The 16,661-nt window shown below is 35.7% G+C and overlaps 1 protein-coding gene across 4 annotated transcripts in view; it reads left to right on the plus strand.

Moving 5' to 3' along the window:
• Window positions 1–16,661, plus strand: part of SPAG16 (sperm associated antigen 16) — a 1,157,251-nt gene that overhangs the window by 732,239 nt on the left and 408,351 nt on the right. For all 4 annotated transcript variants that reach the window (XM_065526049.2, XM_045368377.3, XM_045368378.3 and 1 more), the window contains one exon: window positions 9,579–9,705. In XM_065526049.2, the coding sequence (XP_065382121.1) occupies window positions 9,579–9,705 (127 nt within the window). The remainder of the gene's footprint in view (window positions 1–9,578; window positions 9,706–16,661) is intronic.

Raw genomic sequence — 16,661 nt, forward strand, 5'->3', positions numbered from 1 at the left:
GGGATGCAGGCTTGATCTAGTGCTTATTCAAGTCTTTTCATAGGAGGGTGGGAGAATTTCATGTGCACTGACAGCCTGTGGATTTTACAGGCCAAGCATGAGACCTAGTCAAGGAGTTCCGAGGAGCCTGGCTAGCATTTGATCAAAGAGAGAATCTTTGTCATTACAAATACATTTTATTAAGTAGGCAAATTCGCAAATATGAAGTCACAAATAATGAGGGTCGACCGTATTTTCACATTGTTATTTAATATATGTAAATTGCTTAGAACACTAAGCACTCAATAAATGTCTGCTTAAATTGTAATGTAAAATGTAGGAAGTGTTGAGTTACAAGGCTGTTTGTTTTGATCTTTATCAGCCTGCCTCAGGTTGCTATTTTAATATTTGGTCTTCTTTTTGTTTTATATTTTCAGTTTTTCAGTTTACTGCCAAGCTTCCACTTTTTCTCACTGTTAGTTTGTGGTACTCTCTGGCCTTTTAATCCCAGCCCTCCTGCACCCACATTCTTTGCAAAATGTTTCAGTTGACTATTTAACAAGGCTGAGTGAGGACTTGAAGGCACTCTGAGTTGCTAGCTCTATTGTGATCATTTTATTTATTCACATTTTGCTTTTAGACCCAAGATCCTGCCTGTGTTCCAGGTAGTTGAGGTTGTTAGGAGTCTGCCTTTTATGTGCGGTGGATTTTTATGACCATCTGGGGACAATGTTCAATTTATTAGTATATTTTTTATCATTGAGGGTTTTGGCCAAGAACTTCTTTTGTTTAGGAGCTGTGACCTGGCCATGATCCAACCTGGGTGAGATGCTCAGACCACATGATTTTCATACAGACACAGATTGTGGTGAATCTTACGGTAGAGCTTGCGGCAGACTCCATGGTAGATTTTATTTAGATCTCACCCCTCCACTAAATATCCAACTGAATTTCATGACTACAAAGAAAGGAACTATCACATGATGAATTATTTTATATTATTTTTGGCAATATACACAAATATTTACATTATAAAAATATTCTTGACTTTTGAAGTCAAAATTTGGGTGTCACTAGAGGACTTTGCCTGGCTAAGGTGCAAAATTCTTGTGAATTTTAAAAATAGCTTATATATAAACCTTTACAGAAAACTAGGAGATGAGGAAAATCTCTCGTGAACTTGGATGTTATGAATTGCAGTCTAGGGATTTAAATAGGTTTCACTTATGTTCATGTTGGATTTTTAGAATAGGTATTTCATGAAGAATTTTATTTCAGATAAGCTCATGATGGATTTTACGATTTTATTTTGGTTCAATTATATAAATACTATTTAAAATCCAGCTCTTACTAAGGGTTAATATGGTAATGAATTCTAGTATCCCCTTTCAAAACAAAGCTAGATATTTTTTACTCTTTTTTTCATGTTCACTTAAAAAAATCTTGCTGCTGTCTTTATATCAATGTTTCATAATTCTATTAGCCACATTTTGTTGACCTGCATATTCCTACAAGCCTGAATTTTAAGTTACAATTTTGTATTCAATATTAGTAGTATTAAAACAAACATATCAAAGGAAATAAAAACCCTAAAATTTAATGTTTCACAAAGGAACTCTAAGTGTTAAAACAATGTCCTTTTAGAGTTAGCATATGTATGGGAAATGCATTTTAAATAAAAATGTATCTGACCTGGAAGAGTAGACAAATCTGCTTTACAGCAAGTTGAAAGTGTAGAGAAATATTTATCATTCAGTTACCAGAATAACAAATTAAGGCAGCAAGGAAAGAAAAGGGAGGAGATGAAAGGAAATAAAGGAAAACCAAGAGGTAAGTTAAGAAAGAGCTATTGCTTGTGAACTTCTTCCTAAAAAATGATAGGGAAAAAGAAGAGATAAGAAACAGAAAATTGCATGCAACTTCAGTGTTTATGTTTTGATGGAAATGTACAAATCATTTTCATTCTTTGCAGTGCTGTCATGCTCCATCACTTTAGTCCATTTTCACCTTCCAAAGAAATTCTGAATGGGACTTCCTTCTCTGGCAGTTAATTAATCTTTCACAAGCCTGCTTTTGCAGCCTGTCTGCCAGGGATGCCCCACACCTTAAGACACTGACATGAGCAGATTTGTTACCCTCTGGAGCAGTACTTTCTTCCCTTGAGCTATCTGAAGACCTAGCTTTTCTACTTTGTTTGGGAAACTATGTGAGCTGTAATATATCACTGAAGAGTTGCTCCTCCCCCCTCCTCCCGTACCCCGCCACCATAAGTGAATATATAGTACTCCTGGATAATTTAATTGGGTGATAATGACAACAAAGTCTGAATATAAATTATGAATGTGTACAGTATTTTACCAATAGTGTATATCATATAATTGTAAGGACACTTATTACTAGATTATAAATTCTCTGTGTATATACATATGTTAGATTACCATTGTAATAACACAAATGTACTTATATTTATTATAATGTTGCATTTGGCTGGGCACTGTGGCTCACGCCTGTAATCTCAGCACTTTGGGAGGCCGAGGAGTGCGGATCACGAGGTCAGGAGATTGAAACCATCCTGGTCAACACAGTGAAACCCCGTCTCTACTAAAAAAAAAATACAAAAAATTACCCAGGTGTTGTGGCGGGTGCCTGTAGTCCCAGCTACTCGGGAGACTGAGGCAGGAGAATGGCGTGAACCCGGGAGGCGCATCTTGCAGTGAGCCGAGATTGCGCCACTGCACTCCAGCCTGGGTGACAGAGTGAGACTCTGTCTCAAAAAAAAAAAAAAAAAAAAAAAAGTTGCATTTGCTTAAAAATACTAATAAAACTGCAAATAAAAGAATTTTTAGTCTAATTCATGGAAGGTTTGGTATATTAATATTTTTAAAGGTTACGGCATAATTCTTTACAGATTGAAATGCCTCAGTTAAAACAAAACAATATGGCCAGGGATGGTGGCTCATGCCTGCAATCCCAGGACTTTGGGAGGCCAAAGCTGGAGGAGTTCTTGAGGCCACAAGTTTGAGACCAGCCTGGACAATATAGCAAGACTCTATCTCTACAAAAAAAAAAATGTGTGAAATTAAAAAGTTTGGTATACATATTTTCATGAGCAAATGTTTCCATTTGTTGTCATTTCCATTTAATCTGAATTAACTTCTTTTCAGCCTTTCTTGTAGAAAACGTCTGCTGTCAATGGCGTTACCATATTTTATTTATCTAAAAGTGTTTTATTCTCGTTATTGAAGGAATTCTTGGCTGAATATCGAATTTTCAGCCCTCAAAAAAGTGAATGTGTCTCCATTATTTCTGTTAAAATGTCAGTTACTGTTTGTATAATTGCTCTCTGCACATTATGTTTATCTGTGGCTGCTTTAGAGAATTTGTTTTATGTTTTGCTTTTGACAGTTTGACTATTATATACTTATGTGCATTCTTTCTGTTATTAAGCCTGTTTGGATTTTGCTGAGCTTTTTCAATCTTGATATGAATATTGATAGGAATGTTGATATGAAAAATATCAATGTTGATATTTTTCATTAAATTGGGGAACATTTTAGCCGTTATTTCTGCAAAAATATTTCTACCTTAGCTCTCTCCCTCCTTCTCTTACCCCTCTCTGATAACACAGTTATACTTATGTTAGACCTTGTAATATTTTTCTACTGATTATTGAGACTGTAATCCATGGTTTTTCAATATTTTTATGTTCTTCAAATCAGATAATTTCTATTAATCTCTTCATTCTCACTACTTTTTTTTCCTTCAGTACCCAGTCTAATATTTTGCTCACCCAGTTCACTTTTTAATTTCACATATACTTATCCATTCTTGCATAGACCTCTTTTTTATGGTTTACATTTACCTCTGAGATTCTCTATCTGCACATCCATTATAACTATATGTTTCTTTAAATCTTTGATCAGAATAATAATACATCATTTGTAGTCTTGGTCTTTGATTTCCAGTGTTTGATTCAGAGTATGTTTCTGTTTTATGTATTTTTATTTTTCTTGTGTATGGCTTACATTTTTACCTCTTCACACATGTACATATGTAGCATTTAAAAAAAATCACATGCTGGGGTTGGGTGTGGTGGCTCATGCCTGTAATCCCAGCACTTTGGGAGGCCAAGGTGGCCTTGAGGTCAAGAGTTTGACACCAGCCTGGCCAACATGGTGAAACCCTGTCTCCACTAAAAATACAAAAATTAGCCTGCTGTGCTGGCACAGGACTGTAGCTCCAGCTACTCCAGAGGCTGTGGCAGGAGAATCGCTTGAACCTGGGAGGCAGAGGTTGCAGTGAGCCAAGATCATGCTACTGCACTCCAGCCTGGGCAACAGAGCAAGACTCCATCTCAAAAAAAAAAAAAAAAAATACATGCTGGATGTTGTTAATGACTAATTTGGAGAAATCTATATTAGATTGTCTCCTAGAAAAGGTAGTGAGTTCTGTTGTAATGAACAGTTTAATTATGGGAAGATCAGTTTTTCTCTTTCAGGCATGGTTTTATTCATTGGTAATAGAACTGAACTTTTGTTTTGAACTTAGTTCATAAACCTTACCCTTACTCCTATAGTGGAGCCTTTCTTGAATCTGCAAGTGAGAGTCTGAGGTATGCAGTAAATTCTTTCCACTTCACCCAGGATTAAACTCTAGAGTATTCTTTCTAGCAGTAGCTAATCTCTGGTATTATTGTTCAGCTGTCAAATATAGAGCAGGAAATCTCTGCTAGACTTTGTGGAATTTTACTCTATAAAAATGCCATCTAGACCTTCGCCCAAAATTCATGGTGAATCCTCACACAAACTGCTGTCATTCCCAGCTCAGCTCCCTTTTGTCAGCTACTCTACACTCCAAATTTTAAGCAACTCAGAAGCCTAGACTTTTCTCACTGCTTCTCAACTCAGTGAAACTTCAGTTCTACTGGGCTCTATTTCTGTATTTGATAGTAAAGAGTGCATCCAAGCAGAAAGTCATGGAGGTTACAGAGCTCATTTTGAGTTTTTCCTTCTCTTAAAGATTATAGTCCTGTGCTATGTGTTTAGTTCAATGCCACTAAAAACTTACTTTAGATAATGTGTGTAATTTTACAGTTGCTTATTGTAAAAGAAGTACAGAAACTGTTTACTTTATCATACTTGGAAGCATAAATCCTAACAAGCCATTTTTATTGTTAGATAAAAGAGATAAAGCAAATTGCCATAGGTCAGGCAGAATGGGGGTTGTGAGGGAGGCAGGCGCATTCAGAGTTAAAATAGAGCCTGTGACGTTAGGGGTATTGCAACATACTATATCTGTACTTGAAAAGTAAAGTAAGAAAATGGAGAAGAGATAAACTTCAGGGATCAGGTCAACAGCACATGAGGTGAAAAGATTTTGTGGGAGACAACAAATCTGAATAGAAGTCAGTGGCTTTCTCTCCTTCTGCCAATTAATTTTCCCATTTTCCCACCTTTTGCCATTAATCTTTAGAAAATAGCCATCCCCCAATAGCTGTCTTCATAAGTCAAAATAAAAAGAAACCAATCAGATTTTATAAAGAATTGCAAAAATTGAAGAGTTAATGAATAAAACCCCAAATTTCAGTGAAGAACGTGCAGTGCATAAAGGAATCACCTAAGTACAGATATGAAATCAATAATTCAGACAAAACACTCTATTTGCAAAGAAATTACTGAAATGCTATATTTTAAATTGTTTTATATAATAAAATGTCAAGAGTTAAAATATTTTATTATGATTTATAAGATAATAGATGCAAATGAAAAGCAGACTGAGAAAGATCAAGAAACAAGTGAGCTAGAAAACAGAAATAAAAGCTTTTGATTGCCCTCCCCCTACCCAACACACAAGTAGAATAAACATAATTGAGAGTTATAAAGAACAGATATTAAAAATGAAAAAAATAAGGATTGTAGAGAAAATGTTAAATGTAAAGGCAAATTAGACAAAAAAGAACATAATGTTTCTAAACAAAATAAATGGACTAAATTGAAGAGAAAGAAAAAAAAGACACAGGGGAAGGACAAAAAAGAACATAATGTTTCTAAACAAAATAAATGGGCTAAATTGAAGAGAAAGAGAAAAAAGACACAGGGGAAGAAACTTTCCTGGAATAATAAAAGTCTAGGAATAATAGCTAGGGCTTTCTATTAGGGTATGCTGTGCTAAAATTTCTGAACTTCAGTATTTGGGAAAGAAACTGTAAGGGCTCGTGGGCATAAACAGCAAACAAGCCCTAAAGAAGGTTGGGTGGGAATAATTGGAGAGATTGGACTGACCTCAAACTTTGCAGTACTCTAACAGTGAACCGTTTCTCCACAAACATTTGAGGAGGTCAGGTGGCCCAAGAAATTATAATCAGTGAAAACTGCTGTTGAAGTACTGAATAATCATTAAACTGTCTAAAAGTATGGATGCAGAGGATTAAACATATATTAAACACTAGGAAGATGGGGAAGGAGGGACACTGAATTTGAGCTTTGTGATTACAGATCAAAATATGTTATGATTTTTGATATTTTAAATTTAACAATAAGATTTTTTAAATTTCAGAGGTGAGTAAAAAGAAAGTGGGAGGAATATAAATACGTTATTTTCCTTTTTTCAATATACTTTTAAAAAATGAAATGTTATTAAAATAGCATACTTTAATATTTTTCTTAACGATATCTTTTAGATAGTGATAGCTCTTGTCTTGTAGCAAGAAAGTATCTACTTGACTTTCAGCAAAGCCTTTAGTTATTTTATTTTATTGTTAAATGTCATATAATTTAGTTTAATAATTCACCATTTTAATATAATAGAAATACAATTCTTAATTTTTATCTCTCTCTTTCTCTCCTACCTTACCTCACTGTCTCTCTGTAGACCTATAACTAGAGTAATTATACTAATATTTAAAGGTGATTATTTCAAGATAGTGGGCTTTGGAATAGAAACTTTAAAAATGTTCATACTTACATTTTTAGATTCATTAAAAATAGCAGAAAAAATTTGTACATAAAACAGTAATTTTTTAAAAGAAATAACTTATTTTGTGAGTGTTGGGGCTCCCTTCAAAAAAGATTAAACGTCATAAGTAAAACCTAAGTATACGTCTAAATATTCAAATAAGTTGGTATACTTCTTGGTTCAGCAAACTTTTTTCAAAGGGCTATGAGTTAAATATTTTTGATTTGTGGACCATATTGTCTCTGTCGTGGCTATGTAACTCTGCTACTGTAGTGGGAAAGCAGCAATAGACAATGTGTAAACAGATTGGCATATTCCAATAAAACTGTATTTACAAAAATAAGCAGTCAGTTCAGCATCATGGTTTTTGACCCCTGGTGCACACATCATCAACTTTAGTGGTTAAAATACTATCAGCCTATCTGTGAAATATTGAGGTAAGGAAACTAATACAAAATATTCCTGATGTATTGATTTGCTCCAAATATTTATTACTGTAATACTTAGCTTTGATGAGAAAGGGGAAGTGTTGCTAAATAATTTACATACATATTCATATACATGCAAATTTTTATATTTTTTGATGTCTCAAAAATGCCGACATTTAAGGAAGGAAGGACATTTTGCTTCTTACAGTTCATATACGCTATACTCAAGTTGACTTCTTCCTTCCCATTTTACATTTCTAAGTTTGATCTCAGAATGTAGGAGCTGGACAGGATCACTGAGTGCATCAAGTAAATAATTTCATTCACACAAGAAGAAAATTTACGACCACTAAAATTAAACAATTTTTCTATGGTTACCATGCTAGTTCTTGCCAGTCAGGACTGGAATTCAGTCTCCTGGCTCCCATTGCAGAGTTTTGCCTGCTGCACTATATTATTGTACATGGCGTGGTTCAAGCCACAGAAGAACTAGTTAATCAAAGATTAACTATCTGATTTATACATATATATTATACATACGTGTGTACATATATATATATATATATATATATATATTTTTTTTTTTTTTTTTTTTGAGAGAGCGCCTTGCTCTGTCACCTAGGCTGGAGTGCAGTGGCTCAATCTCTGCTCACTGCAACCTCTGCCTCCCGGGTTCAAGCAATTCTCCTGCCTCAGCCTCTCGAGTAGCTGGGATTACAGGCGTTATGCCACCACATCAGGCTAATTTTTGTATTTTTAGTAGAGACGAGGTTTCACCATGTTGGCCAGGCTGGTCTCGAACTCTTGACTTCAGGTGATCTGGCTGCCTTGGCCTCCCAAAGTGCTTGGATTACAGGTGTGAGTCGCAACACACGGACAACTATCTGATTATTATATTAGGAATGCATTTATCTTGACTCCTCTGTTTTGAGTACTTATTAGTTATCCTGATTCTATTTTTTCTCTATTTTAAAAATAAGTTTATAAATAAAGTTATTTAAGAGCAATCAGTCATTACACATGAGGAGTGATATTGCTCTGTGTATATCCTATTTCATCGAGAAACAGCCCTTTCATAAAACGGCAAAAAAACACAGCTGCATTTGTCCCTTTCTTCTGAGTCATTCCTAATAGTTTAGATTAGTGGTTCTCAAACTTTAACATGTATCAGAATCACTTGAAGAGCTTGCTAAAACACAGATTGTTGGGGCCTCCTCCAGAGTTTCTCATTCAATAGGTTTGGGATGAAGCCTGAGAATTTGCATTTCAGACACGTTTCCAAGTGACAGTGATACTGCTAGTCTGGGTAAAAAACTTTAAAAACCACTGGTTTAAATTCTCAGCCCTAAAGGCCTATTATAATTACCAGGGGAGGCATGAATCCACTAATTAATTCCCAGGCTCCATCATCAATCGGCATAGAATGTCTGGGGCTTGAGACTGGGTATGAGTATTTTTTTCTTTTTCTTTTTGGTTTAATTAATCAGTGCATTAATAATTGTACATATGGGGGGTGCAATTTGATGCTTCAATATATATCTGTGGTGTAGAGAGATTCAATCAGGGTAGTGAGTGTATCCATCACTTCATGCATTTACCATTTCTTTATGGCAAGAACTTTCAAAAGCCTCTCTTCCAACTGTTTTGTAGTATACAATATTTTACTGTTAACCATACTCACCCTACTGTGCAACAGGACACCAAAATTTATTCCTCCTATCTAATTGTAACTTTGTACCCACTGACCAATCTCTCCCTATTTTCCCCTCCCTTCTCCCTCCCCCAGTCTCTGGTAGCCACCGAGGTGCCTCAGTTGATTCCAGTATATAACCAAGTCTGAGATACAATTAAGAAAAGTAATGACTAAAAGAGTTTGTCTTATGAATTAGTGCAATATTGTCTTAACATATTCCTCTGTCATATGGGGATAATTTTTATACTGTCATTTCATGGTAAAGAATAAATGTGATAGTATAAAGATGACTTTACCAAGTGATTCCATAAATTGAAGGTAATTTAAGTTTAGTTTTATGCTGCTAATCCTATAAAGTGCTGAGAATATAAGGTAGCTGTAGAATTTTACTCTTAAAATGTTGTTGTAAAATTTTTGCCATTAATAAAATTATTTTATGCCTCAGTTCCTTAAATTATTTTTATTAGCCTTGTATAGACAGCATAGATACTAACTCCTAAAATTCTTAATTTCTCTCTTTACAGTGAAAGATGCAGATGTACGCTGTATGGACATACAGATTCTGTGAACAGCATTGAGTTTTTTCCTTTCTCCAATACTCTTCTCACAAGTTCCGCAGACAAGACCCTGTCTATATGGGATGCAAGAACAGTAAGTAAATCATCCACTTTTTTCCCGGGTTTTGATAAGTCTGATTATTCTTGGTAATTCTCTGGGTATGGAATATGACTTAAAAAGTGATTGTGTAAGGGCATTCGGGGCAAAAGAACAGTAAAAGGTCCATAATTACAAGATCCTTTCTATGCATTTGTATCCATTCTGCCTCCCAAATGTGATCAGGTAAAAAATAATATGATTATCTCATTAAAAATTATTTCAACAATTGTTTATAGAGATAGAAGCTCTGCTGGTTCACGGGATACAAAAGGGAAACACACACTGTGCCTCTCCTTAAGGATCTTATAGCTATAGGTAAAGGAAGAGAAGCAAGACATCATTTTGATGAAATGAGACATGCGTTAATAAAATGGAAGACTATGTGTAAGTCCAGGGGAAAGCAAGAAGGAGAACCCATATCTGCTGGAAGAGTGTGGATGGTTTTCAAAGGAGTCTATGCTTGAGCTAAGATCTAGAGGGTAAGTAGGATGTATAGGTCATCTGGAGAGGGGTAGATTCTCGGAGAGGGCAATGCATGCTCAAAGTCATAGAGATGTGAGGCTGCAGTGGCGTGTTTTGACAGTAATGATGTAAATGGATAGAGCTTAAGGAAAAAGAGGCATGATAGGCAAGAGTGTACAGAGAGACAAAAACAAGATCATGACATATTAGATTAAAGTGTTAAACTATTTCTGAGGGAATTAAAGAGCATTAAGCAAACAGGGCAACATAATTAGATTTACCTTGTCAACTGAAGAATGACAAGGTTCATAAATTTGGAAAATAAATTCCTCATAAGGGATTACAGTCTGCAGGGTCGCTGTTCGGACAAGCTGGAAATCATAGCTTCCAGCCAGAAGCCAGAAACAGATACTTCAAGGGAAGAGCAAGGGGAACAGGAATTTATACTGAGTTGGCTATGTCAATATTTCATAAGCTTGAGGAGGAGTCATGATTATTTATGAAAGGTGAATCATGCAGATGCGCAATATACATTCATGCCCCTTCATGGGTCCCATGTACCAAAAATGACAGTTTAGCATGATCCAAGCCTGGAGTTTTCAGCTGCCTGACATCAGAAGGTAAAGTAGAAGACATGAAAACCCTTACTGCACATGCTCCACAGACTGACCAGAACCACTTCTTGGTCACTGATCTCTTACCAGGCTAAAAGAGGAAGGGCCGTATCAGGTGGCTGGTTGATTTAACCTCCAAAACGGAGAAAATTACTTTAAAAAAACCACACATCTTCATACCTTATAATTTTTTTTTTTGTTTTTTGAGACTGAGTCTTGCGATCTCTGCTCACTGCAACTTCCACCTCCACTGGTTGATTTCTTGAGGTCTTTTGAAAGGGTTGGTTTGGGCTGGGTGCAGTGGCTCACACCTATAATCCCAGCACTTTGGGAGGCCGAGGCAGGTGGATTACTTGAGGTCAGGAGTTCCAGACCAGCCTGACCAACATGGTGAAACCCCATCTCCACTGAAAATACAAAATTGGCTGAGTGTGGTGGTGCATGCGTGTAATCCCTGCTACTTGGGAGGCTGAGGCAGGAGAATCGCTTGTATCCAGGAGGTGGAGGTTGCAGTGAGCCAAAAATCACGCCATTGCACTCCAGCCTGGGCAACAAGGGCAAAACTCCATTTAAAAAAAAAAAAAAAAAGGAAGGAAGGAAGGGCTGGTTTCTGTTTAGCCCTTAGGGAAGCAAGGCTAATGGTCATTATCAAGGGAGGGAGTATGAGGAGGCTTGTCTGAATACCATCCTGTCCTGGCTGAGAGCTGTTTTCAAGGTTACTCTAGGGTCCTGCTGGCTAAGAGATGCTTCGTTCAGTTGGCTGGGGGAGGGCCTTAGAATTTTACTTTTATTTCTCCCCTTTTTAGAAAGATGATCTTGATAAGGAAGTAAGGGAATCAGTCATGTGAGGAATCTAATATAATGGGCTATGAGTGGATGAGAATTTGAGCTAGGAAATAGTGCAGATGAAAAGGAGAGAATGCATTAAACATAGGAAGTTTATCAAAATTTGGAGAATGAGTGGAGGTGAAGATTATGCGGGGAGGAGGAGGAGTTTAGGGTGAGCAACTTTTCCAATTTGTCTAGGAATGAGGGTTTTCCTGAATCATGAGATTTTCCGAGCTAACATTGGACAGACCTGGATTACTATAGGTTCAAGAATGAATTTGATTTGAAGAAAAGTGTATTGGTCTGTTCTTACCCTGCTGATAAAGACATACCCAAGCCTGGATAATTTATAAAGGAAAGAGGTTTAATGAACTCACAGTTCCTTACAGCTGGGGAGGCCTCACAGCATGTTGGAAAATGAATGAGGGAGCAAAGTCACGTCTTACATGGCAGCAGCCAAGAGACCATGTTCAGGGGAGCTCCCCTTTATAAAACCATCAGAGTTCATCAGACATTCACTATCACGAGAACAGCATGGGAAAAACATGCCCCTGATTCACTTACTTCCCACTGGGTCCCTCCCTTGACATGTGGGGATTATTACGATTCAGGGTGAGATGTGGGTGGGGAACACAAAGCCAAGCCATATCACAAAGTAAACAAAATGTAGGGACTACACTTTCAGACAGTTCGGTTGTGAAGATGAATAGGAGAAAAGACTGTAGCTCTAAGATCAAATAAAAGATCCTCCTTTGTTCAGATAGGAGACAGCATGTTTATTTTCTTGTGGGTAAGATCATGGGAGATGTAGGAAAGAGAAGAGAGAACACAGAGTTTATTGAGCACGGATATTCATAACTTTAAGAATGCCAATATATATATAAAACAAGGCCTCCATATTCTTCTTCGCAATATTTTATAAAGATTACAGGACAAACACTGCTGTTGACTCTATAAGAAAAGAATAAATATTCATAATTTCTGGTTCCTGGGTCAATAAGAAAGAGAAATGTAATTTCTCCCAATTTATTTCCCATATACAAAACATGAGTGATATAAATAAAGGAATATGGTAATGGACATACAGATGGTGTTAGGAAGGATGCAAGTTCAGTGTGTGAAGCCCTGTTTAGACCTCTGAGGCCAATTTATTTAGGATATATGAAGAACAAAATACGCTCAGCACCACACATTATAGAAAAAACTAAGGTAGAGCTACCCATGTCTTGGTTACCAACTTCACATGTTGCAGAGATTTAAACTTCTGGGGAGGCAGAAGTCAAGGGGGCATTGTGGAAAGAGTGCATCAGGCATGACTTAAAAATAAAATCAGGATGGTTTGTTGTTGGGTAAAAAGGTCTCGCAATCTCCTCCTTGCTTTAAAATAGTTTCTTAGACATTGATGCAGTGGAGTTTGTTCCTGCTAATGGAGCTTCAATGGAAAAGCGAGATTTTCAATATATTTCGCCCTAAAAACTTAGATGTGAAGTGTGTATAAAAGTGATTGGTAGAGGAATATCCATAGAGAAAATATTAATTTAGCAGTGACCTAAATTCTATTGACTTCAAGGTTTTTTTCTCTCTTTCTCAAGTGCTATAACTGAGTGTTCTAGGAAAGTCTATTTCTTATTTACTTTCTCTTATGTGAAAAACAGAAGCACTAATGCTTGGCAGTAAAACTGCTCTAATTTTAAGAAGTCGCCTCTCCGGTATACCTGCCTTGGACGCATACAGCTGTTTATTCTCTCCTGTGTACCTGCCTTGGACGCATACAGCTGTTTATTGATGGGGACCTTCCTCCCTGAGGTTCTGAGCTCTTTCTGTGCTATCCTTATTCACTGCAGTGTCAGGAGGAAAAGAGGGATGTGGCACAGCACAATACCTTCAGCATAGTGCAATAGCATATGCATTGAATGTAAGAGCATAGAAGGGCTTGCAAATCCCATTTGTATGACTTTAATCAACATAAATATTTTTAAATTGACTTAGTGGCAAATTAAAATTTATATCACTAGAATTATTATTGCAATTTTATTATTATGCATGCTAGCTTTATATTAATACTAGAAAAAGGGCTCTAAAATATTTTGGTTTAAATGAAATATTATTCATAAATATATGATCAATGCATCATTAATTAGAGATAAAGTTCATTTAATGAGTTTATTTTCTAAAAATATTTTCAAACCAAGTAGAAAAAAATTAAATTGATAGCTATGTACTGTAGAAAACTAGCATATAATGCAAAGGGAAACTCATTCAAGTTATTAATTACTAGATAATATAAATTGTTAACTAAAATATTGATATAAAATTCTACAAGTGAAATACGATAATCCAAGAATTAAACAGAATCATTCCACTAACATTGGATTAGGCAGCTGTGGCAACTTCATTTCAGATATACCTAATTTATTTAAAAAACACAAAAAAACAAAAAACTCTAAATCACCCAGATTTTAAAAAATTTGTAGTGTTATATACATTGTTTTTAAAAGACAAAGACGTATTATATGTTGTCTATATAATATGGAATTATTAGTTGTATTTATCCCAATGGTTCATAAACAAGTTAAAATAAATTTACATTTTTAGTTAAATAGTAAGAGATTTTGAAAAGGGTAACCAGATTAGCTAAAGTGTTTTTCTATGTGGTAATAATAAGAACTGTATAACATATTGATATGGATGACATTATTTGATTTGCAACATCAACTGAATCCATGGTATACTGGCATGCTGCTTCTTTATAATTTTTAAAATATGTTAATTCCTTGATACATGATAAATTGTCAGGTTATACTGAAGGTCTCGACCTAAAAGGAGATTAATGACTTTCTTCTATTAGTGAAGCAGTAATGGTACATTCTGTCACCTCAATGTGATCAATTACTATTGAGACACCCTCTAAAATATTTTTTGATGAAATGTGAAAATGACCAGTGGATTATATTCCTATAAATTAATTTTAAACCTCCTTCTTCCACTCTCAAACATACACTAGTTTTAAATCATTAATCTGATCTAACACCTTTATTATCAAAAATAATGAATGTGGAGGCCTAAGTCAGTTTCCAAGTCAACTGGACATATCAGCTCTGAATTTTGTGGAGGATGAAAAAAAGGATATAAATCTCTATAATTACCAAATGGAGGCTATAAAATAACTTGCAGTTTGGAAACTCATGAAATTGCTCAGTTTTACAGGTCTGCATGTATTTTTCTTGAAAGTTATAAAACAGAAAAACTATTTTATTAAAATTGAAAAATAAGATTTCTTTATTTTCAGAAAGTGATATATCACATAGCAAACTGAGAAATTATAATGCCTACCTAAAGGCAATATGAAAAGTCTCAGTGTACATCCAGTGATTTGGAAGCCTGTTTAAAATAAATGCAATGAGATTGTTAGTCATCCACAAACCCAATGAAAATATTAAGGCTTTTAAAAATTTTTAAAGAAAAGAATGTTTTAAACGCACAGTAAAACACAGAATGAGATGAGTAATACATCTATGAGTTGTGTCAGAGCTGGGCTGGGAACAGTCAGAGTTGCTGACATTTTGTCTCTTGCCATGAGTCAGACACAGAGGGTTCATGACCTGGACTGGCCATGCCTTGCTCCATAGACTAACTGCGGGCACTTGTCCAGCTTACAGCATTTGCCTGACTTAGCTTTGGCCAAAAGATCCAGCAACTTGTCACTGTGAGTTTCTGTAAAGTGGATAAACTAGGAACTCACAATAAGAGTTAACCCGTTGGCTCCTGTTTGGTGCCAGACCCATGTCTGCTCTATAGTTCATCCTGCACCCTGCATAGGCCTGTTGGTTTTCACAGATAGGATCTGGTGAACTCTGAGAGGAGCCTGATATTCAGAATCCAGAATGTGGAAACAAAGGGAAGCTTGTACCTTTCTCTTTTATTCCTCAGCCATATTTGATTTAGTAATATGTACTGGAGATCTATGTGCTAGGCAACATCCTAGGTTCTAAAGAGGTGACTGTGATAGAATCCCTGCCCTCAATGAACACACAGACTATCAGGGACAATGTATAAAGATAAATTATCTTAAAGTAATGTAGTAATTGCTATATATTCTATGTAACTATAGCTTTGGCTTTTCTGTGCCAAAGCTCACTGTCTCAAGAGCTGATTGATGGTTAACACTTATTGAATATGTACTTTGTGCCATCATTTTACCTACAAAATCTACATAGTTTACTGGAATCTGATTGGGTGGATACCATTATTATTTTTATTTCACAACTGAGAAAGTGGAGCCTGAGAGAAGTAAACTAAGTTGCCCAAGAACAGCCCAGTGGTCAGTGACAGAGTGAGAACACAGGCTGCCTCTCCAACCTCAGTCTTCCTTCTTCATGCCCTTGGCCATTTCCATGCCTCTATTAATCCACTTAGTGCCTTTGGGTTTCTACCACAGTAGTCTGCAAACTATTTTTTATAAAAATGTTTTAAGCAATTACTACTGTGCTAGTATTTTATGTATGTAATAATTTATATATACACTGGAAATAAAAATGACAGAAAGATACAATTAGCAATATTAAAAATTCCATATGGTTCTTCTATAGCCTCTAATTTTGTTTATTTCTGACCAAAAAATAATAATGGCACTAAAATGATGGTTCAGTGAGAAATATGACTCAATATGCTTATATTTTCAAGGAATTCTGATTTAATAATTTTAATTAATGACTGTAATTCAATGATTCACAAGTATGATCTATGATTGGATTTAGCAGCTATGAGAACTGCAAATGATCCCTTGAGAAAAAACACAAAATTCTTAAAGGAAAAAATGTATAGTGGTCTGTACTTACCAGTGTGCAGGCTGAACTTTCAAATTCATCCACTAATTATGCAAAGGAATTTTTGTTAACATTTTGCTAGGTTTTCCTCTTGTTCTGAGGTCAATCAGTTGGTTTTGCAAACTAATCAGACTTTTTGAAATATTTTAATACTATGTGGAAAATTCTTTTTCTACATTTCTTAAAGGTTCAGACACAAGAACTTTCAGAGGTTACTGCC

Source organism: Macaca fascicularis, chromosome 12 (assembly GCF_037993035.2).
Source record: "Macaca fascicularis isolate 582-1 chromosome 12, T2T-MFA8v1.1".
NCBI classification, from domain to species: domain Eukaryota; kingdom Metazoa; phylum Chordata; class Mammalia; order Primates; family Cercopithecidae; genus Macaca; species Macaca fascicularis.